The following is a 24,166-nucleotide window of genomic DNA, read 5'->3' on the forward strand; positions in this document are numbered from 1 at the left end:
ATATTTCAATCATGGAACACACACACACCAAGAGAACCAAACCAAATATAAAAATTCTTTATCAACTTTTACTCTTCCTAATTTCAAGGAATTAGTTCAATTTTGATCTTTTATCAAGAGTTCTTTGATCAAGCAATGATGCAGTGCAGCATACCAATACAGGAAAGAATAAAATAGGAAAAGAGAGACAGCAAGAATGTATTTTGAACTAGCATAATTTTAGAAAAGTGTGTGTGCGCTAAATAGCATTTTGATTCCATTAGAAAAACAAAAGCCCACAGAACTCAAAAGTTAAAATTACAATGAAGCCAAAGATTGAGCCATTGGAAAATTATTTTTGAATGTAAATTAAATAATATATATGCTTTACCTGTTTTTAAACAAAGGAAATGAAAAAAGCAAGTTCGAGCATTTAGAGGGTTAAACAGATTTTTTAGAATATATGTAAATTTATAATTTAATGATGAATGAATACTTTTCTTTTAGTTCTATATTATTTAAATTTTGAGTTTTAGCATATTTTTATTCATGCATGATATTCACATAGTATTAAAAAAATATACATTTTAAGTATGATAAAATAAACCATGATATAGAGAGGCTACAGTAGACTTTTTATGTCATGATTTAAATCATGCTGCATAAACACACACAGACTTCCAAATATATGATAATTAAATATAAGATCATTCATTATAGAAGACCTTTGCATCATTTAAGAGCAAAAATTATTATCATGAAATACTAAATTTGTCAAATAACTAAATTATAATAATCAAACAGAGTAAATTAAAATTTTAGAAATGTTAAATAATGGAAAGAAAATAGTACTAAATAAATACCTTTCTATTGCAGGTCCTTTGTCTTTAATCCAATACCTTGATCCATTTTTATGAGCATCTAATGAGCCTGTCTTGAAACTATGGATGTAATTTTCAATCATCTTTATTTCATTCTCATTAGCTGCATATTCCTGAAAACAAATTCATATTTACTAAATAGTTTTAACAGATAATAATGAATTCTATTAATTAAAAAAATATAACAATTTTACCTTTGCAATAGCTAAATAGTGATTAACAATAGCTAAGAGTTTGCTGTAATCACCTCGGGTGATGATAAATTTATGACCATTCATATTATCTTCACAAAGGATATCTCTATCTTCCTCATCACCTGAAAGATATAAGATGTTCATATCAGCACTAATGGGATCATAGTAAAATTCTCACAATATCAATAGTTGTCCAATTAAATATCACAGCTGAAATTACTTTGTCTCATACATATATTTGAAAATATACAATAGAAAAAATATTTCTTGTATAATAAAAAAAAATATTTCTTCACTAAAATCAAATGCATATTTTAATAATTTAAAATACCATGAATCACACTCTATAAATAATATTAAGTACATAGATAAAAAGTATATTTTTTTAAATTCAGCTAAATTCTATGGCAGTTCAATATTCTTAAAATTTAAAAAAAAATATTTCAAAAGAAAAATAAAGGATAAACTCAATTATATTTCTGTTGTAATAAATACAGATTATTAATAAGGTTATCTTACAATGTCAAATTCATAATTTATACCATGGATGCTTCAAAACAGAAATAGTATATAGTTTGAGCATATATACTATATTGACAACCAAAATTCCTAATTTTAATTAATTATTGATGAATGATGGCATTGTAAATATTATTAAATCAGTTAAAAATTTATAAAATATTTTAGAAAATACATTGTCACAAAAAAATTATGTAAACTAGAAGCAAATTCAAAAAAATATTAGCTCTATTTCATTTAATATTCCAAAAATATTACATATACGAAGAACATTTTCTAATAATCTGTGAAAAATTATATAAAAAAGTACTTTTACTTTTATAATATAAAAAATGTAAATCAAACAGACTTGCACATATTTTTGATTATAATTACAAAGATATAACATCTACAAAAATTCTAATTTACCTGTTTGCAAAACTGATGCTAATCGTATTTCATAACAACTTTTACCAATTTCATCTGTAACTTTAAATAGCCTTGTATTCCATGCTTCAATGCCCTTAAAAGAAAAAGAAGGGGGGGGGGGAGTATTTTAAGATAGTTTTCTGTCAGGAATAACAAAACATCATTAAAAAAAAAACTATATTTTTTGTTGTTTAAAATTCACCATCCAAATTATGAGAATTATTTTCATAATTTTTTTTATTTTAATTAAAAAAAAAATCAAGAATTTTATGAACATATTTTATTTAGCATTTTGCTTCTCAGATGATCTTCATTTATTCTGTCTTGAGATGCTCTCTAGATGGGTATGAAGAATATTGTTACAAATCCGTTATTTTGCTATCAAGCACGAATAGTGTCAGCCTGGAAAAACCGTTAAAACCTTTGTAAGATCTGTACTGTGCATGCTGAGCTTGGCGACCATTTGGCGACTAAATGGATAATACCGGAAAGTTCAAGAAGCTTCGCGATCCATCCAGTAATAATCGAGATACACCGAGGTACGCCCTGATTGGTCTGAAGATTCTAGCCCCGCCTCCCGGAACTATAAAAGACGAGCACTCTGAAGCTGGGAGGAAGTTGTGGGATCTCGATTGTGGATACAACATGGATCCAATTGCTAAAAGCGATGATATAAAGTGTTGCAAAGATGCTATATTTTATGGGAAGAAGAAAGTAGCAGAAGTCCGCCGCATATTGCGTAGGGACCCCAATAGCCGAGTTCTGGCCGCCCTAGAGGAAAAATCCCAACAAGAGCTCAATAAACTCTATGAAAAGCTTCAAATCTTGACAAAAAATCAACAGCAAGAACAAAGGAATGCCCCTGTTCAGCCTGCTCCTAGACCAACAACCAAACCCGTCGTTTCCGTGGACTCATCACCCGAAAAAACTTCACAGAAGAGCACAGTTGCCACACAACCCGATGAAGATATGAATGTTGATGACTTCATACCAGTATCCCCAAGGAAAACAGCGAAGAGAACTCTCTCTACAACTAATGAACCTGACATTGAGACTGCGAATAAATACGCCCTCTTGGAAGACGATAAAAAGCAAGAAGTCACACACTCTGAAGTTCCCAAAAAGTTAAAAATCCCAGCCATCAATCTGAAACTATCTGAAAACTACAGCATTATACTGCAAGAAATCTGCAGACAATACCCAAGAACTGTCAACACCTTCAGAAATAACTTTATCCAAATTTCCCCATATGCCAAAGATGAAAGAGATAAGATTCTCACCCTCTTAGATGAAAAGAATCAAGAATATGTTCTCTCTGAATCTCTTGAAGACCGCCCACTTAAAATCATCATCAAGGGTCTCCCAGTAAACATGGAAAGCAGTGTAATTAATGAAGAACTTAGGGAAAGGAACTTCCACCCATTAAGAATCTCCCAGCTGAGAAATTATCGTCAGAAAACCCTCTACCCAATTTTCATGGTCGAACTAAAAAGGACTGAATTTGTTCAAGATATCTACAACCTGAAATCACTTGCTTTTTTAAAGATCAGAGTTGAAACTTACAGGAAAAGAAACAAAGCCACGATGTGCTACAACTGTGCTGGTTTTTATCATAGTGCAAGAAACTGTAAATGCACCCCTAGATGCATCAAATGCAATGGCAAGCACCCTACAAATAGATGTGACATAAAAGAAAAGTTAGAAGAACCTGTCTGTATCAATTGCCACCAAGCTGGACACCTCGCCTCTTGGCGAGGATGTAAATCCTATGCAGATGCTGCAAAAAACAAGTTCAGTAATCATCATTCGATCGCTCCTGACCCACCCAAACATGGAAATCCCATCACCCCTGAAAACATGCCTATTCAAGATCTCTTGGTTTCTTTCACTAAGAGAAATCAAGTCTATGCTGGCGGAATTTCCCGGCCTTCTCAATGCAGCGAAAAAGATCAAAGTGGCCAAGACAAAAGAAGAAAAGCAACTCATCTTAATTAATGCTCTGTTAGATTAATCACCCAACTTCTCTCTTGCAGCGCTGTTACGCCTTCCTCAACCTTGCCGTCTCCTGATTGGTCCTGACAAGTTTCTCCCATTATCCTGCACCTCATTGGCTCCTGGCTACTAATCTGAACTCCGAAAACCAGTGCCCCCTTCTCCTGGCTTCACTCCTGTGGTGTCATCTCAATAATCTTCAATCTTTCATCATCTATCAGTACCTTGAACTAATAAGAACATTTTTATTCACCGCTAAGTTTTACTTCTTGCTAGATTTACGGATGGTGGGGCCTGAGGCCTCAATGAGCCGTAATCCCGCTCTCAACAATCCGGGAGGAAGTTGTGTGGATCGTCAAAAGTTATGTGTCGTGTGTGAGAGTCGGAGTCGCCGACAAGTAAAGAAACTGGAGGATTAGACAGCAAGCAAGCAAGAAAGCTGCTGAATTAGCAATTAAATGCACTGAGTAATTACGATTTATTAGCGGTATTTGTAGTAGGAAAATTTTTTGTAACAATATCTATACTTGCATTGTTGATATAACAACATGTTGCTACATCACAGTATTACAGAAGTAGACTTTTTAATATCCTTTGAAAATATCATACACATTGCACTTATTTTTTATCTTTACTACAGTGAGTTTTTATTATACCAATATTTAAGTATACTAAGTTAAATACATTAAAAAGTCAAATACATTTAATATAAAAAAATGTGGATATTCAATTATGCACTGATGGATCAGTGTATTTTGTTTATACCATTTTATATTCCACAAGATATTGAAAGCAAATTTAGATTCTGAGAGAGTAAAGATTGGAATTTTTAAAAATAGTGTATTTAAAAAGTTTTATTTTTTTGAGAGGAAGAAACTTGAAGAGGCAAAAAAAGTTTATGGCATAAAAAAAAAAAAAAAATGAAAAATAAAAACAAAATGCTTCTATTATTCAACACTTAAAAAAGAAAATAAACCTTTTAAACAGTTTTCTTCTATTTTTAATGACATATTTTAAATCAATTGCATTTTCTTAAGCTCATTAATTTTATGCAAAAGTTTAAAGGATTTGAAAGTAAAGGTAAAGCAAAAAGCTTGGCGACATTAATATGTTTCTAAGCAAAGCTTATTTGGAATTCCAGATAATTTAAAAAGTTGCATCATTCATTTTTTATAACTTAAATGTCCTAAAGGAAACAAAAATCAATACCTCATTTAGAAGAAGTTTGACAGAAATCAGTTAATTATAGAAAACCATGCAATTTATCTTTAAGTATTTTAAAATGAGAATGTCGTTCATATAATCTGGCAAAATACTTATTTTTAAAACAAATAATTTTATAACGTAATATATTCAAGTACAAGAATAAATAAAAGAGAAAGGTTGAAAAAGCTTAAACTAAGCATTTTATGATTGGAAGAAAATACATAATATAACTTTTAATCAAAGTAGGATTTAAAACTACTTACTTTCTCTTTCATAAAATTTTTAACTATTTCATCGTCTTCCTTAGAAATATTTTTTGAGAAATAGGTAGTAATACCCTGGAAAGATAAAACTAAAATCATAGAAAAGTATTTAAATAATTAAATTATGTTAAATCTTTCCAATAGCACAGAAAAGCTAAGATCATGAAATAAACATTTTATATTTTAGCAAAATATGACAAAGAAAGCTTTTTTTTAAAGCAAATGATTCTCTTTTCTAATACAGATAAATTCAATATAAATTTAAATGTACTTAAATTTCCAATGTCAATTGGATTTCAAAGTGGATATGTAATAACAAATGCAGAAATTTATAATTGATATTTTTAAGAACTAACTCTGAAAATGGTTGTATTAATTTTAAAATTAATTTTGATATTTTTCATTTTTATCTCTTATAATAAATTGGAATAACTGAGTTGTACTACATGCCAATTTTTAAAATAAAACTGTATAAATAAGTACTACCCATATAGTGAAAATTATAAATCACAAGAAATATAAAATGACTTAATGCAAAGTAATATATAACAAAAATCACTAATAAATGGTAATTCAAAACATGTTTGGAGGGAACAAACAGGCCAAGGAAAGAAGCAAATAAAATACTTTTTTCCTCATAATTTAAATGCTAATGACATTAAACCTTAAGCAATATATCAAAATAGTGAAAATGAAAATTAATGAAAAGAATATACAAAACAAACATTAACAAGATAAGTACTGAGAAATATATGTATACTTATTCAACATGCAATTCAAATTTTAGTTATTATTCCATTATATATTTTTTACAGAAAAAATTGTATTTTTTTTTTTAAATCAATAGCTATATATATAGCTTGTTTTATTATTTATATTCAATAGCCTTTTATTGAAAATAAATTATCATTAAAAAGCTTATACATTTTTTTCTTGTGGTGGTAGGTCAATACTGCTACTTACATTTGATGGAAAACCAAGACGACATAAACTGTCCTTTAGAGAATAGATTGATTCTAAACAGCTAGAGAGTAATCTATCCAAATGAGTTGGATCTTCCTTTGCAAATTTGCTTGCTAACAACAGCTTTTTGAATTTTTCCTGATATAAGAGAATTATACCATTAATTTAATTGAAACTATGGATTTGTGCATTGATAAGGAAATAAGAAACCAAAAAATCTTACCTCAGGTAAATTGGGAATGAATTTAGAATCACCCATTCCTTTATAATTACCCATATTGCTGAATATACCAGATGCATAGATGAGGAAAGCCTAAAAAGTATTTATGTTAATAGATCTCAAAATTGTAGTTTCTTAAAACACAATTAAAAAATTTTGTGAAATAGATTCATTAATATGTACATAGATGTAATAATTCCATTTGATCATATACTTAAAATTAATAGTACCATATTCTTAAATTACCTAAATTAATTCTAAAGAATATATAAACTTCTAATTTAAGTGAATTCCCCATGCCTGTCATGATGTAATAACTGTAATTTTAAATGTCTTAAGTTATTACCCAAACATTCTGTAGTTTCAATTTCACTCTGCTGTTAAAGTTGGTAAAACACTGCCAAGATCAGCTCAATTTTTTTTTTAATGGTGATGTCTTAGATATCCTGATTATAATCTCTAGAAATTGTATTATAATTAATCTTTAATCCTTAACATGTCATACATCATTGCATTTGTGTATTAACTGACTACTAGAGATTAATCACCTCCTCCAAAGGAATACATGCTAACAGACTTTTTCTTAATGTTCACTAACTGCATGTAGTTAATACAAAACAACTCTTTAAAATTTACAATATGTTTTTTTACCAAAGTAATAAATGATAGTTGCCTTTATGTATGTGATTAGAATCAATATTAAATAAGAAAAATTTGACTCAAATTTATTTTGCACAAAAATTTAATAATATCTTTCAATATAAAAGCTTATTTCAAATCAACATTCATTTCAGCTTTTACAGGATTAAAAAAAAATTAAGGTTTGCCCACATATACAATTTCAAGATATTAAAAAGAAATATATTTTTTAGAATAATATTTTATATAAAGTAGTAAAAAATTACATAAACATTATATATGTAAGAAAATAAACTTATTCCTAGCAATGTTGATTTTCTAACAATAAACACAATAGGCACAGAATAAAAACATTTTTCTTACAAAAGGGAGAATTTAACAATTTAAATTAAAAATGACACAGAAACAAGATTTCAAAAAAAAAAAAAAAAAAAAAAAGAAGAAACTTCTTTTTGAATAAAATGAAAAACACTTTTCAATTTTTATGATGATTTTTAAAATATAAATCTTGTATATTTTACTAACTACCGTCTAATAAACTTACCGTAAATTCATCTTCAGTGAATTCACAGTCATTGAGAGCAATTTCTTTCAGTTCACTCACAGATTGCAATCGAAAGAGCTTGTGAAGAAGAGTGTAGATTAAAGGGCTCTCAACAGAAGTCTGCAAAAATAAGATAATATTGGATATACCATAGAAAATGTAAACAGAAATGTAATTTAGTTCAGCAAATGAATGGCTGAAAACTGAAAATTCAATTCAATTTATTTTTCCAAGGGAAGGCATAATTTGTACAAGAGGGCAAAAAGCAGACACATCTGTTCATACCTGGATGCAAGAGCAAAAGTGATAGAAGTTTTCCACTTTGTGCTTTTACTAACAAATTCTTTTATACATATTTCTTTATAGGGATTTCTTTGATACATATTGATTTAGGAAAGGAAAACTTAAATATCATGTAACACCATAAATGTTAGGGATTTTTATCCCTTTGCTTACAATATGTGAATTCCAGATTCAGCATTTTTTAGAGAGGTATGAAACATTTTTAGAACAAAATAAAATGGGCTAATTTAAAATAAAGATAGGAAATTTGAATTCAGATGTATTATTACACAAATATACAAATAACATTAAGTTTTATTAATTTGAAAAACTAGGAAAGTAAAACAAGAATTTCCAGTTATGGAAAATAATGAATCCATTTTTTAAAAAAAGTTAATATACAATAAGCTTGCAAAAACTCTGTACAGGTAAGTGTAGATTTTTATAGAGAGGTAGTTTTTAAGCATAAATGTCAACATGATTTTTTGTTTTATTAGCAAGATTTTCAATAAATTAATGGATGTATTGTGTAGCATAAATGATACTATATTCAGATTGGAATGAATATGTACTGGAAATCAAGGGTCAGAATAATTTTCTATACTTTTATATAATACTGCACTCTCAGTAAGCTTCATAAATAATTGTGAAAAAATTTCAAGGCAATATCAAATTCCATTTATCACAAAATCTTATTGTAATAAAACAATATATTGTATTTTGGCAATTATATTGTGAGAAATATAAATATAAAGATGGTTTTATAAATATATAAAACCACCTTTGTAAAGAGTGATACACAATCTCAGTTTATAAACAATAATAATAAAAATAATAGAAAAATATTTAAAAGTAATATAAGTTTAAATCATAAAAATATAATTTTAAACAAGTAAAAGCATAAAATACAAACCTGCAAGAGAACAATTAGCCCTCCATACCAGCAAGCCTTGGACAAATAATGTGCATAACATTTTTCTTTTTCTGTAAGATCTTTAAATGCATCTCCACAATTTAATAATACTATTGGGGTATTATTTGGATAAATATAATCAGACATCTTCTGAAAAAATAAATAAAATCATCATATTTAAATTTTTAATAGTAAGTAAGATATAACTTTAAGCTATAAGATCTAAAATTTTTCTAACTAATTGATTCTAGAAAATATAAATATTTACCAATCTCTTAGTAAACAATTATAACTTTTAAAAATCGAAGCTTAAACTATGGGTTTCAACTTCCTAAAAAGGTTGAACTGAAAAATATTAAAAGCCCTTTTTCTCAAAATTTTTAAGATTTGTAAGCAAATATAGTAAAAATATAACCTTAACTTCAAAATTTTGCTAAAATTTTCAACATTATTTTTAAATGAATTTTGATTCAGTAATTGATATTTCATTTTTTTTTCTAATGGAAAAGTATTATTCAAATTTTTTTCTGATGGAAAAGCATAATACGAATTTTTTTCCACTTGAAATGAGGGAACATAATTTTATAATTTCCTTTTACAATAAAAAATTAAGCAGAAAAAAATATCCCTCCCTCATTAAGTAATTTTTTCTGCAGTTTGGACTTACCTTGGGGTGACTGATTCTTGTTTTTGTTCATTATCAATAAATTCAACTGCATGCCAGTGATTAATCATCTAATTTCACAAGCTAATACGCTATTTTGTAACTAAGGTTTGCCAATGGCATGCAGTTAATGCTCAAATTCCCTAATAGCATATAGTTAATACACTAAAAAAAGTGGCACAACAGTCCATGTGGGCTAAGGCCTACAGTGCCCATATCTACTTTCTTAACCGTGGACCCTGGGGTGCAAGGCATTTGTTCCAGTTAGGTGGTTAGCCTAACGTGGAATCTCCAGTGTTTAGTTCCTAAACATGCTTGATCGTCAGTTTATTTACCCACTTAAGGGATGAAAGGCTGAGACGACCTTGCCCAGCCCAAGGATTGAACATCTGAATTGTGTGCTGGGAACGTGAAGCGCTACCACTACGCCACCGGGCTTTAGTTAATATACTAGCAACTAAAAATTTTTTTATAAATATCTCGTTTATTTCATTCATATTAACTAACTACATTCAGATTAATGAATTTAAATTATTCAGTCACTATTCATTAGTACAAATATCATGCTCTATCCCGGTACATGTAAATGCAAGCGATAGCATCTGTAGATAATTAATTTGTTTTATTCTACATTGCAATTGGCATCAATGGATAAAGAAGAGCCATAGAAAAGATTAATAAGCAAATGACATATCATTCTTAGCCCTGAATGGGGACGGCCCTTACAACTCAATAAGTTCCTGCTAATGCTATTGCAGTCTTCTAGTTATTCAGATTTATCCAAATATCTTAGAGTAAGATGGAATAGTTTTTTTTGTGGGTATTTTTATTAACCCAAGATGTTCAAATTAAAAAATAAAATAAATGAACTAAATTAAAATTTATTTTACTATTCTTTCCGCCACATTTTAAAAATTATATATCTAAGAAGATTAGCAAAGAAATTTTAAAATTTTTAAAGAAAAGTAAATAAAATAGAAAAATAATAATTTTCTCTCATTAAATAAATATGTTGAAGTAAAATCAACCGTGAAGGATTGTTTCATTTACACAACTGGAAAATAACAGGAACATTTTACAAGCTTAAAATTGTAATGTTTTTCTTTGTAATAACTACAAAACTTATTTATAATCTCAGATTAGAAATCTAAAAGGCAAATTAATTGTAGTACCCATTCAGATTATAATCAGCTTTAGAACAATTAAATAAGTTCCAAAATGTCTATTTAAAAAGAAATATTTTTTTAAAAAAAACATTACATCATTTTTTCATCGTATTATATACAACTACTTTATTTGAAATAAAGACAAGAGTAATACAATTCTATAAATCTAAGATAAAATAAATTCAAGAAAAATACTTAAAATAGTTTACAATTACCAATCCAAGAAATGATTCAGCTTCTATACAAAAGTAAACAATTATGTATTTTATGATATACTGAAAGGATAATAAAGATCATTTCAAACCAGGGATATTAATCATATTAAAATAGTCTATATAATAAATGAAAATGAAATTTCTATTACACAAATATTTAGCAATTCTAAAATTGTCAGAAATAATTAAAAAATTCTTGGGTTTGGTTAATATTTTTATTTAAATAATGGTATATGAATTGATGTCAAAAACATTATAATATCATGAAAGATAGGGATATTTCATTAGATTAGGTTTTCACAAATAAAATAAATATCGGAAATGTGACTACTTAATGAGTTCCGTGTCTGATTATAAGAATACAAATAAAATAAATCAAAAATTGCTAGTGAATATATGATCATAAAATTCAACATCCATTCAATTACCCTCTGTATGTTCTTTCGTATTATAAGTTGTATCAAAAATCAAGGATAACCCAATTACTGAAAAGTAAAGTGGATAGAAGTTTTTTTAGATATATTGTTTACTTTGCTAGACATTTTATTTCACAGATTTCATAACTAAACAATATGATTTGATCACAACAAAATGTTCTTCTTTCTAGTAATTAAGATAGATTAATATCAAATGTAACTATAAAATGCAAGTGAAGAAATAATTCAGTTTTTCGAGAATGTAAAAACTGGAGACGATAGTTATTTTTTGCATAAATAAATTATTTCCCATAGAAATTCAACTGATCAAGAAACGCCTCGACCGAATTATCAATTTGCACAAGTTAAACTATCCTTTTGCCAAAAGCCGGTGCACAGAGAAAAATGCATAGAAGTATAATGCTTAATTAACAGATGAATCTTAAATAACACCTATTTACCTGTTTTAATGAAGAAAGATGTCCAAAATATATAAACTTGAATCTTAAATTATTTTCAAAGTCCAGCAAAGTTTATCAACTTTTATGCTTCGTGTTCGATTCGCGGCTGTCTGCAAAGTAACTTTTTCCGCTTCAGTTCAATTCAACGTCAAGATGACTTGTCAAATGAAATCAGATAAGAGAAGACTTTGGATTGCAATTGTTTGGATTGTACAAAAATAAAAAAAGTTGTTTAAATGAATTTCTTATGATCTGAAATTATTGCATAAACGTATCAATGCATTACCGCAATTGAATTGTATTATTATTTTTTATTTGACTACATATAATAATTAGTTTCAAACAACAAAATGGCCACAGCGATTACATATCCAAAATAAAGACAGACAAGACAAACATGTAAAAGTAGTAACTTCTCTGTGTCCAAGTATCTAAATTATGAGGCTGTTAAACATGGCATAAGGAACGTTCTGTTTAACAAATACGGGTGTTTGAATGCTTTCACGGCATTCAGACATTGCTTACAAAAGAAAACTTTTAAATCTTTCCTTCAGAATTTACTTAGTTCGTCTGTCACTTCAGATTGTGTGTTTGTCTATTTATTACATCTAAAATGTCTAACGATTCAGAAAACAATCGAGCTTTGGATGCGATCGCAGTCCCTTCAACTTCGATAGTTTTTAAAGAGAAAAATAGTTTAGAACTTCCAAGTGACCAGACCAAACCCAATTGGATTGATAATCGAGGTAAAGTTTCTAAGGACGAATTCTTAATGGTTCTCATCAAGGACATTAATGTTAAAAGCAGTTTGTATTTATATTGTTCATGAACAAAATATGAATAGTGCATTGTTCATTTAATATTTCAGAAATATTTGTGTACTTTTCAAAAATAAATACTACATTTTGTTTTAGTTATGAAAATAATATACCTTTCTCATTACTATATCCTGTTTTGTATAAAATCGGAGAAAAGATTTTCTCCTTCCAATTAAGTATTTCTATACCAAGAATCATTAAAAACTTCATAAAAGATGCATTATAAATTAATGTGTAATTTTTATATCAAAATTTTTGATAGACTTGAGAGAGATTTATCAACTACATTGTTTATATTTTTAAAATAAACGAATTGCTAATATGCCTTGAATTTTGCTCAGAGAGAAATTGATAAATTCAATGTAAGATCAGATTCTTATATTATAGTAATAATCATCAATTTGAATAAACATATATAAATGAAAATTTATCAATTTAAAGTTTGTTAAGTATAAAAGAAATCTTAAATGCATTGAATTATCGTTGAAAAATATATAAGTTTATTACACCCAATGTAAATCTCAATTGTAAGATATCGAATAAAGACTTAATGATATATTTGTTTTTTGCCTAAAGCAACCATAACTTGTTTATGATTGCAACCTAGAGCAAACATAACTTGTTTAATATTGCAATGGGATGATTTTGAAGGAGGAAGTGTTGTGATTTGTCCTTCATTCTACAACTTTCACTGGACAGTTTATTATAGTCTTGCATTTATTCTTTAATTTTGCATAGATTTTGATTTTCTTTTTTTTTTCTCTAATAATTTATCATTAATTTAATCCTTTGATTTTAAACGGTATACATAGTTTTGATTTAGTTATATTTAAAAGGTTCCATTTAAAACAAATGTATTTTGTTTCTTTGTAATTGAATATTTGTTTTGACATTGCTATGTACTGTTTCTTAATATATGCATCTACAGTTTTCAATATTAAATGTAGATTTGATGAAATGCTTCCCAGACTATGATTTAAAGCTCAGAGTTTGAAATTTGTATGAGTAGTTTTTCAAATAACTAGTTCACAAAGGCGTATTATTTTTGATAAAATATTGGAATATAAAACAAATATTTGGTTTTCATTTCCACTGATTTTAGGGTTTTTTCCCCCCTATTTCACCATAATTTTGCATATTGGATGAATATGGATTCGGAAAATGGTTTTAATAAAGATCCTTGCATTGCAAATATTAATTTAACTGTTAAATTTTCAATTTATAAATTATTCAACTTATAAATATGCATTATTCAATTATATTGAGTCTCTTTAAATGATTATTTACTTTACTTAGTTTTTATTTAGAATTTAATTTTTTTTGTAATATTTGAGATTAAAAAGTGGATGAATTATATATTTTGTTAACAATCTTTTAGATTCTCATCAATAATTTTAATCCTCTTGTTTAGGATGTTAGAAAATGAGTAGAGATGGAAAGATTTTTAAATATTTTTTTGAAGCTTTAGCTTTGAATTTTTGTTTTTTTAAATAGAAGTATTTCATGTTAAAAATTTTTTAGAAGTTAACTAAATTTTATTTTTAAAATTACACTTAATTTTTAAAAATTTAACTGCTTTCACTTTTGTTGTCAATTAAGTATGGTAATGTTATTATACTGAATAATGGGAATTTAGTATCCTGAATTAGTATTCTTGAACTGTAATTATTTGGTTTGCTTTGGGGAGAAACAAATGTCAGATAAAATATTTCTGATCCATCGTATGTAAAGACTTTAAAACAACAGACTTTTTTAATTATTTATACACTGTATTAAATATTGCTCCAATCAGTAATATTTTAATACCATGTATAAGTAAAGAAAATGTAAGCAATATTATTTTTAAAATTATAAAAATTAATATTTAATAAATACTTTTTGTTTCCTTCTCTAAGAAATAAGGGTTGTTTTTTTGTTTATTATCTGAATTAAATCTAGACTAAATTATTTAGATAAGTTATGGTGTCATTAATGTGAGTTATGCATAAATGTGTTTTTATTATTAATAATTTCCCATTAATATAAAATTCATTGTTTTCAACAGTAATCGGTAATTAGTGAAAACTCCTGTGTGAGAGTAGTGTTATATTATGGAAATTTTAATGTGTTGCTATTGTAATGAAGACATAAGATCAAATATCTTAGATTAGCCAGGAACATCTTCCCTTTTTTATACATCTTTTTTTTCAGATTTGAAAAAATTATTCTGTCTTTCCAATATCACCTCATGTTGAAATTTTAAAAAATACATTGGATTAAGTATTAATTTCTGAACATTTTTCAGATTTATTTTAAAATTTATTTTATAAAAATTTAAATTTGGTTTAAAACATTACTTTGTTTGATACTTAAGTTGATTCAGTCGCTTTTCACTTTTTTTGGTTGCTTGTTGTGTGAAATTAAACAGCAGCAAATTTTGTCACCTGAAAAAGCAAATCAAACTTAGATTTATTGTTCATTCTCACTAATATCACATTTTGATGCTTGTAATATCTTTGTTGTATGAAAAAAGCTAATAGTTTAAAAAATATTCTATTTTGTCCTTTTGACATTATATTTTAAAATCTGAAAAACTTCAAAAATCAATAAAATTATAAGGCCAGGAAACATTACCTTGTGGGACATTAAATTCTCATTTAAGCATTTTGCTAATGTATTTTATTTCTCCAAGCAATTTTAAATGTAGGGGAAAGAAGAGTTTGGTAGAAATTAAAGCCCACTTATAAAAACTTGTAAAATAGTTTTTGTTTCTGCTTGGAATCTATTATTATTGTTTACACAATGCTAAATTTCTTTCTTTTTTTTTTTCCTTCAATATTTTTATTTTAAATAAGAAATTGGAGAAGAAAAGATCAAAGTCCTAAATTTTTTTTTGTTGCAAATATTGTTTTTCTTTTGATTTAATAATTTTTAACTCCATTCTACCAAGTTAGGGATTCTACTTCATAGTACAGAAGTGAAGTAGTAGTTAGAACCTCTATTAAACATATTCTGCATCAATTTTATATATTTATTGCTTTTTGATTGGTAGATAGATGTAATGAATTTAGTATACTTCTAAACTATGCTGTGTAGAGCGTACTATTTTCAAGAAAATACCAAGTGCATATGAGTCGGGATAAGAGAAATGTAAAATGGGTAAGAGGTTTACTTTGGATCTGTAATCAGAAGAGGCACCAAATTTGATGGCCTTTTTTATAAAAGGAAAAACCATATTAATCAAAATTGTCATGGCGTTTCAGCCCAAAAATAAGATTAATAACATCCATAATATCAATTACATAAATAAAATGAATTTTTTATGGTAAGGTAAATAGAAATTAAAAATTCTTTATTAATAAAACAATATTTTTTTTATTTATATTTTGTTGAATATTTTAATTTCTTTTTCTTTAAAATAAATTAGAAGTTTTTTTTGTCGAATTTTTGTTATTATATGTCTGTGATTGTGAATGAAAACTGTATCACTTGCTCTGAAAGAACTGAGCAGTAAAGAAAAATTTCACTTTCAACGTCTACAGTTTGTGAGCATGTAACTTTGTTATTTTACATTGGCTACAGTTTTTGACAGTTTAAATTGACAGTATGTAGAAAGCCTAGAGTAAGTGCATCACTGCTGAATGGTGTAATATATACTTTAAGAGTAATATGGCACTTGAGGAAGAGCACTATGATAATTCAAAATATTAAAATATGTTGTAAAATAAATTCATTAAAAAAACATGGAAATTACTTTAAGTGTAATATGCTTAATTTTTTTAAAAATATTATTATGAAATAGTATTTATTCATGACATTCTAAGAGCCTGTGCAAGGATAACTATTAAGTTTTTAAAACAGTGTTTGATTCTGTGCAATTGTTATTGTTATAATTTTTTAAAAATTAATACTTAGAAAAATGTGGTATGTTACTATCACAGTTACTGAAATACTAAAGAGTGTATTGTAGTGGTAAAAGATATTCAGATCTTGGAATTTGAATAAAACTATGTTTAAAATTGTCTTGAGTTTGTAAAATCTCACAATTTTTTTTGTAGAAATCTGTTTATCTATTCCTGAATACAGTAGCTTGAAAATGGATCAGATTAGTAAATGAAATAGGATATATATTAACACCATAATAATAATTTTTTTTAAATGTTCAATGATATCTATTTAGAGAAAGTTAGTCTGTGTGTTGGTGTATATGTGAAACAATGAATTTAAAATGAAATTAAATGAAGGAAATTTAGCATGTGGTTTGGTTAAATTTAGTATATGGTATAAATTGTGAATCTGCATCAAAATTGGAGAAAATTTGTTCACATATAGATTGTCTCATGTATATGAATCCAATAATTCAAAAATATTATGAATTAATTATGCAAAATTTGTCTGTCACAAAAATTGTAGATTTTATTGAATCAGTGTAGAAGAAATGTTTCTAAATGCATAGTTGGTTGTCACCATTATACTATAAAGCTTATTATATTTTGTAAATATATAGATCCGAGTGAAATGAGCCCACATGAACTTTCATTTTTTCTTTTTTTTTAAAATTATCTTTTAGAGAATCTGAACAAATTGTATAGATAATTTTTTTTCTTTCGATTTTCTCTTTTTCTGAGAAATTTGTTTTAAATCAAGTTTCTGTTGATCTACTATATTTATGTTTCTTAATTGGAAAAGCAATTATTTTAGCCTTTTTCAGACACAATTTTATGTGCTTACTTGTCTAATTATTATTCATTAGAAATAATGTAGAAATAAAGATCTCTCATATATTATTATTATTATTATTTACTTTTCAAGAAAATTTCATGTTCCATATTATATATTTTTTAAAAACTATTAATTTAAGATTATATATTTTCATACTTTTACTGTATATAAAGAAAGCTATGAATTTTAAGGATGAAAAAAATTTTTAAGTCAACAATTGAAAGTTATGAAATAAATAAATAAAAATAATATTTCTAAATTTCTGGGGAAAATTGTACAAAAAAATTCAATTGACATAATCAAAAAGAAAATTTCTTAAGTCATAAAATTCAGTTTTATGCAATATCATTTTTGGAATTTATTGCAAGATAGCACCAAAATTTCCCTTGTTTGTTAATTATTCCCCCCCCCCCCCCCCGAAAAAAAATTCCAAGTTGCATATTCTTACCTTCCAAAGTATACCTGAGTTAAATTTGATAGTTCTAGCTCTAATCAGATTATTAAAATTATTATATATTTGTATTTATTTTCTTAATTGAAAAAGTTTCAATTTTTGCAGAGTCAATGGAACTCCGAACAAATGCTAGTACAGATGACTTACTTTTTCTTGAAAGTGGAAATCAGACTCCAGAACAAGTTCATACAAATTTAAATACAAATAACTCTGGCTCCCTTGAGAATACTCAGCAAATATCGCAACCAACCACTCCTCACACAACCCCTTCATCTATACGACGAAAGTCTCGCAATTCTCTTCGACTTAATCTTGACGAAAGTACTTGGACAAAGCAAGAAGTTACTGCTAAACCTCCTGCAACTGCAAAACTAAGACAGAATCTTCAAGCTGGAGTAAGTGTTCATGCTTTTATTTTGTCAATAATGCAGTCTTAACATATAGTGCATATATTTCAATTAAATTATTTACTGTTAAAGTGTCCATATTATTTTCATTAGCAACTTCATATAAAAGATAGCACACTCTTTCACTCGCTATGTGTGTGTATATATAGGTATATATAGTTTTAGATTTTTAAGAAAATTTTTTGTGTCTTTTGTTATTATATTGAAGTTAAAAATACCTACGGTAATCATTCCAAAATCTCTTTATTGTTCCATTTTTTTTCTTTCTTTTACCTCTCCTGTAGCAGTATCTGTAGATGGCAGCAAGATGCAATTATACTATTTTTACACTTCTCAATTTTATATATGTTTATTTAACTTAATTTATTGTATATTTGTAAAGATGGAATTTTGTAAGCCATTTTCATTCATTTTCTAATGGGCTAGAGTTTTGAAATTTTGTACACTTATGTATTCTTAATTCCAATATCCTTTTTTAATATTTTCAGAACTTAAATGAATCATTTAAATTTCAGTTGCATACCTTGTATGTTCACCGCCTGTTAGTGTATTTACATCTATATATATTTGAGGGTTTTATATTTTTATAACAATGAGGTAAAAAAAGGAGAAATAGAATTCTGCTTTGCAGTATATTGATAAAACCTCCAAAGGCATGCTTTATTAAATTGTTTTGTATGGTGTTCATTGCTCAAACATAAAAATTTTTCAAGAAAGTGTTTGATTAGTCAATTATTATTAGGTCAATGTCCAAAACATTACTTTACTAGTCATGAATCATATTTCAATCTATTCAAATTTTGTTTATTTTGTAATGTTTTTTCATTATAATATATAACGTTCATAACATATAGTTTCATATTATTTCTTGTAAGTACTTAAGAAATTCTAAATATAAATCCTTTGTATGGTGTTCACTGATTCACTGAGCTATTTTCTGTAACAATAACATTTTGACATTACCTTCAGTTTTATTGCCTAGTTATTTAAATAATTTCTTTACTTTAAGGTAAAGTTAAACTAACTTTGAAAGAGAAGGTTAGTTACTAATTTTAGTTACAACTGGGACTACCAAAAATGAAAGGTATGATTTAGTTTGAAATACTAAAGTTTGATAATATCTCAAGTTTGATTTATCTGCTTTGTCCTCATTAGGTTTGATTGTATCATCTATTGCATTCAATTTATATATATGTATAGAATAGCTGCCTAAAAATAACCCATTTAAAAAAATATGTTAAAACGTGAATAAATAATAAACTGAAAAATTAATATTTATTTTTGTTTAGTCATACAAAAAAAAAAAAAAAAATTGCATTTATTTTCATAGTCTTGCTATTTTGATGCATGTGGACATGTAAAAGAAAAATGTTATTATAAAATTGCATTTGGAACTAATTTTATTAAGACCAATGGAATTTTATTGATATAAAATTTGTATCTATGAAAAGATAATTTTCTGCATTTTGAACTCATATGAAAATTACTTCTTTTTGTGATAATATGCCTAAAAGTTATTTGGAAAAAGTATGAAATTGTGATTACTTTTTTTATTAACAAATTAAAAGTTTGATTTAAAATTTTGGAAAACTTTTTCTTAATTGCACCAAAAAAAATCATTTTCAAAAAATTGCACCATTTTTTCTAATAATTATATTCTGAAGTTCCTATAGTTATTAATAACCCATTAATTCTTACATGCATGAGAGCTGTTATATTGTTACACCTACAAATGATGCTGAATCATTTAGAAGTGCTGAATCATTCTGAACATTGTTACAATTGCTGTAGTTGTGTTATTTTCCAAAGGCTGTAAACTGAACTCTTCCCCCTGAATTTGATAGATAAATGACCTTTTTACATAAATTTTTATTCTATTGCTATCTGGTAGAAATCATTGTTCTTCTTTGGTTCATGAGTTACTTCATCAGTATGATGTGCTGAGAAAATAAATTTTTTATGATTCATCAGTTTCAGCCATGGATTTATTATTCTTGTTATATTCATCCAAGCATCATATAGCATAATCTGTCCTATTTCCTTTATGAAGCATCTGTATTTGCCTAAAAGAATTTTTCCATTTTTTTTTTAAAGCAGTCATATTTTATTAAGCAAAGAAGATAGTAGAGTATTATTTTGACATTGTATAATATATATATTTTACTATAACAAATATGTCAACTTGGATAAGAAATCAGGTATGAGGATAGCTTTTGGTGATATTTTTCCAATAATATTTTAGATTTTATTGAATACTAAATTCAAGCCTAAAATATTAAAGGATATTTTTCATTTTTATTCATTTATTATAAATATATTTGCATAATTATTTACATTGATTTCTACCTTTTGTTATTTAACTTTTTGAAATAACATTTTTAAATCCTACAAATCAAGAAAAATAAAAATATGATTTTTCATTGACTTGGAAAGTTTTCCAGTAAATGTATATGAGGAAATTTAGAATTTTTAAGCTTATAAAACTGAATGTCAGTATTTTGAAGCTAATTTCTTTGTCTTTTTATTGCATAATCTGTTGTTACAGATTGTATTATTTAATATATTAACTATATATGTATTATTTAATATATAAAGGAGTTGTAAAAATTCTTTTTCTTTCTTATAGGCTGCTCGAGTATCTGCAGTTGTCCAGAAAGGAAAAACTCCTGAATTTAGGTTTAGGATGATTTTAATATTTCTGTTTGGAAGCATAATAGGGTTAGTAACTTTCACATGGTACTTATACCAACGACAAATGATGCAATTAGCTTTTGGAGACAAAATTAGATTTCATGAAACCTTACGTATCATCCATCTTTTAAAAGCTGATGGACAGGAAATTCTGAAAGTTGATGTTGGAATGCACATCCCACCTGAATTAAAGTCTTTTGACTGTCAGTTATTGTATCCTACTAAAGGGCCAAATATTTGCCAAGAATGGAAGTATCGAGCTAGGCTCCATATAAATTACAGTCATACTGAAGTCATGAGTTGTTACCAAGTTCATTGGGAAAGTCTGTCTCCTACTACTACTCTGAGAGATTGTATCAGTTTAAAGAATGCTCATTGGTATGGAATGGGAGAAGTGAAAAATATCTCTTGGCCATTATCTGGGATTGCTGAAGAGCCCCAGCCCTTTGTTACTGGTGATTTAGAGCAAAATGATTATGGTGCTATCTTAGAAAGATACTGGTTATCTTCCGAAGGTGTAGCCATTATGGTTGGTCCTGATATACCACTGTATGTGAGCTTAAATAAAACAAGAAGAGATCACTTATGTTTGGAAGCTAAATTTGAAAACTTTCCATATCATGATAGTAATTCTGATCTTCATTTAGATTATACAATCTGTACTGGTTCTGATATGCGGCAAGTACATAAAGGTATGTGGGACAAAGACTTCAGAAGAGCAAATATTTCAATGGAGTTCTTGGAAGTTCCTATTTGGGCGACTGCTCCAAAACTTGAATATTCTCTCACTCAAGAATCTCTTCAAACTTATTCAAATCATATTATGGATCATGGATTTCCAGCTGGCTTTTTATTGATTGATACTAAATGGCAAGAAGTTGAAGGGGATCTGTCATTTAATCCACATTTGTTTCCAAATCCACCAGAAATTTTAAGTATATTGCACAATAAAGGCTTCAAAGTTTTACTAGCTGTTCATCCCTATGTTTGTCTTGGAGCTTCTGTTTTTAATAATGCAACAGATGCACATTATTTTGTGTCTGACAAGAAACGTCAAGTGCCTCTGTTGACAAGGTGGAAAAATGATGTTTGTGCCATAGTAGATGTAACACGAAATACATCAGAGCAATGGTTCTACGATCGTATAATAGATGTGAAGACCAATCATGGGATAGATGGCTTTCTTTTTGTTGGAGGTCAGTCAACATTTCTTCCACCTTATTATTATTTTTATTCAATGACTGTGAATCCAGATAATTTCTTGTCACTTTACCTCAAATTAGCTTCACAAACTAGCAATTACCTAGGTGTTTCTGTCGGATTTCAGTCTCAGCATATTTCTGCATTTGTTCGCTTGGCTCCCCGTACTTCAACATGGGATGCTTCAACTGGATTAAAATCTATTATACCAGCTGTCTTAACTCTAGGATTACTGGGGTATCCACTTGTGAACCCTGGATCAGTTGGTGGAGATGTGTTTGTATCACCAAATGCTACTATGCCAGATAAAGAGCTGTATATTCGATGGTTGCAGTTAGCAGCATTTATGCCCGTTGTCCAATTATCTGTACCTCCCGGGGATTATGACTTGGATGTCATAAAAGCTGCAAAGTTTATGTTCAAAGTGAGAACTGAGCGAATTTTACAGCCAAAATCAAATTATGAATATATAAAACGGGTTATAAATGAATATCATGAAAGTGGTGCTCCAATTGTAAGACCGTTATGGTGGTTGGCTCCTAAAGATCCAAATGCTCAGGTGATTGATTCTCAATTTGCTGTTGGCAATGATTTAATTGTTGCACCTGTTTTAGAAGAAGGAAAGCGGTCTAGAGATGTGTATCTCCCGCCTGGGCGATGGCGAGATGAATTGTTCAGTACTAGTAGACTGGGGGGTAAATGGATCTATAATTTTTCAGTTCCCTTAGATAAAGTGGCTTATTTTATAAAAATCGAAGATTAATTTGTTACCTTATTGTTGCTTGTTGGAAAGTTTTTATTTTTAGCATGATGTTATTTGTCTTGAAAGATTTGTCACCAAGAAAATGAATATATCCTGTGATTAGTTAGTAAGAACATATTTGCCTTTAACTAAAAGGATATTATTGGTATGAAAATGACAATTATTTGAGCAAATGTGAGAAAACAAAACTTGATCCTTTGAATATAAAGGAAACAAATAGAGTGATAATTCACTTAGTGTCATTTTGTCCTGAATCACATGTTATGAATGAGAAAATTCAAGGCAAGGAATGCAAGAAAATGGTGTAATGTTTATAGTATTATTGCAGAAAATATCTACCATATTTCTGCTGGTTAGAACTGGTTTCTAATAATCAAAATATACTTTATTAACCTCTTTAAATGGCTTTACAGAAGATTTTCTTTTTCATCAAGTACATTGTTTCCTTTTTTTTTTAATGTTAACTATTTTATTTATTGCTGCTGTTAAGAAAGCTATAAATGCTTTGTACCCAAGGCTATGAAATGCTTATTCTTCAATTGTTACAATATAATTTGCAAGATCTGACTTTAGCATTTTAAAATCTAATATAGTTTGAATAATTACTATGGGTAATTGATGGAATGATTTAATATTCTTTTGATGTATACTGCATGAATTTTGATTTAAATTTCAATGTAAAAGGTATAATTATATAATGTTCTGCAATAAGGGTATGTTTTTATCTATTTAGTTTTTAAAAATAATATTACTTATTGCATATTTTTATTATATATATGTTTTTACCACTATTTACCCACAAAGTATTTACTAACTATAATCTCATTTTTAAAAAAATTCTTGTTTTTTACCTGTTGATAATTTTATAAAGAGAAAAAAATCAAAACATTTGTATTATTACTGTCTGATAGCGTGATATTTAGTGTATTTCATACTTTGTATTTTTATCAATCAAATATCTACAACTGTGATCAAAAGAAAGAGGTTTTTTTTTTTTTTTTTTTTTTTTTGTGAAACAATGATATTAATGTATTGTATTGAAATCAGCAATGCTTTTATATATGTTGTTAGATTAAAATTTTTTACATAGCTGTGGTGATATTTTATGGTAATTCCTCTGAAAATACTTTATAATACAATATTAGATTCATTGTTTAAAAAGCAAAGTGGTTTATAATTTTTTTACAAGAAATTAATAATCTAGTTA

General features: G+C 27.4%; 2 protein-coding genes across 3 annotated transcripts in view; one reads left to right on the plus strand and one right to left on the minus strand.

Annotated features, from left to right (window-relative positions):
* LOC129988883 (dipeptidyl peptidase 3-like) overlaps nt 1–12,075 on the minus strand; it is a 28,115-nt gene extending 16,040 nt beyond the window's left edge. The window contains exons 1-9 of one of the 2 annotated variants that reach the window (XM_056097162.1): nt 11,926–12,075; nt 9,004–9,153; nt 7,809–7,928; nt 6,629–6,718; nt 6,406–6,543; nt 5,443–5,517; nt 1,982–2,075; nt 1,055–1,176; nt 843–973 (exon numbers count right to left, since the gene is read on the minus strand). In XM_056097162.1, the coding sequence (XP_055953137.1) occupies nt 843–973; nt 1,055–1,176; nt 1,982–2,075; nt 5,443–5,517; nt 6,406–6,543; nt 6,629–6,718; nt 7,809–7,928; nt 9,004–9,150 (917 nt within the window). In that variant the 5' untranslated portion in view covers nt 9,151–9,153; nt 11,926–12,075. The remainder of the gene's footprint in view (nt 1–842; nt 974–1,054; nt 1,177–1,981; nt 2,076–5,442; nt 5,518–6,405; nt 6,544–6,628; nt 6,719–7,808; nt 7,929–9,003; nt 9,154–11,925) is intronic. The other variant, XM_056097163.1, reaches the window with a different exon arrangement.
* A 220-nt stretch (nt 12,076–12,295) lies between these two features.
* Nucleotides 12,296–23,844, plus strand: LOC129989155 (myogenesis-regulating glycosidase-like). The gene is made up of 3 exons (XM_056097505.1): nt 12,296–12,671; nt 18,004–18,293; nt 20,932–23,844. Exons 1-3 carry the CDS (start codon nt 12,539–12,541, stop codon nt 22,957–22,959), a joined length of 2,451 nt encoding a protein of 816 aa, XP_055953480.1. The 5' UTR covers nt 12,296–12,538; the 3' UTR covers nt 22,960–23,844.
* Nucleotides 23,845–24,166: the final 322 nt, after the last annotated feature.

This window comes from Argiope bruennichi, chromosome 10 (genome assembly GCF_947563725.1).
Source record: "Argiope bruennichi chromosome 10, qqArgBrue1.1, whole genome shotgun sequence".
NCBI classification, from domain to species: domain Eukaryota; kingdom Metazoa; phylum Arthropoda; class Arachnida; order Araneae; family Araneidae; genus Argiope; species Argiope bruennichi.

Coding starts and splice junctions, on each gene's coding strand:
- LOC129989155 (XM_056097505.1), top strand. CDS start 12,539: ATGTCTAACGATTCAGAAAACAATCGAGCTTTGGATGCGATCGCAGTC. Junction 12,672..18,003: donor CAATTGGATTGATAATCGAG/GTAAAGTTTCTA, acceptor CAATTTTTGCAG/AGTCAATGGAACTCCGAACA. Junction 18,294..20,931: donor GACAGAATCTTCAAGCTGGA/GTAAGTGTTCAT, acceptor TCTTTCTTATAG/GCTGCTCGAGTATCTGCAGT.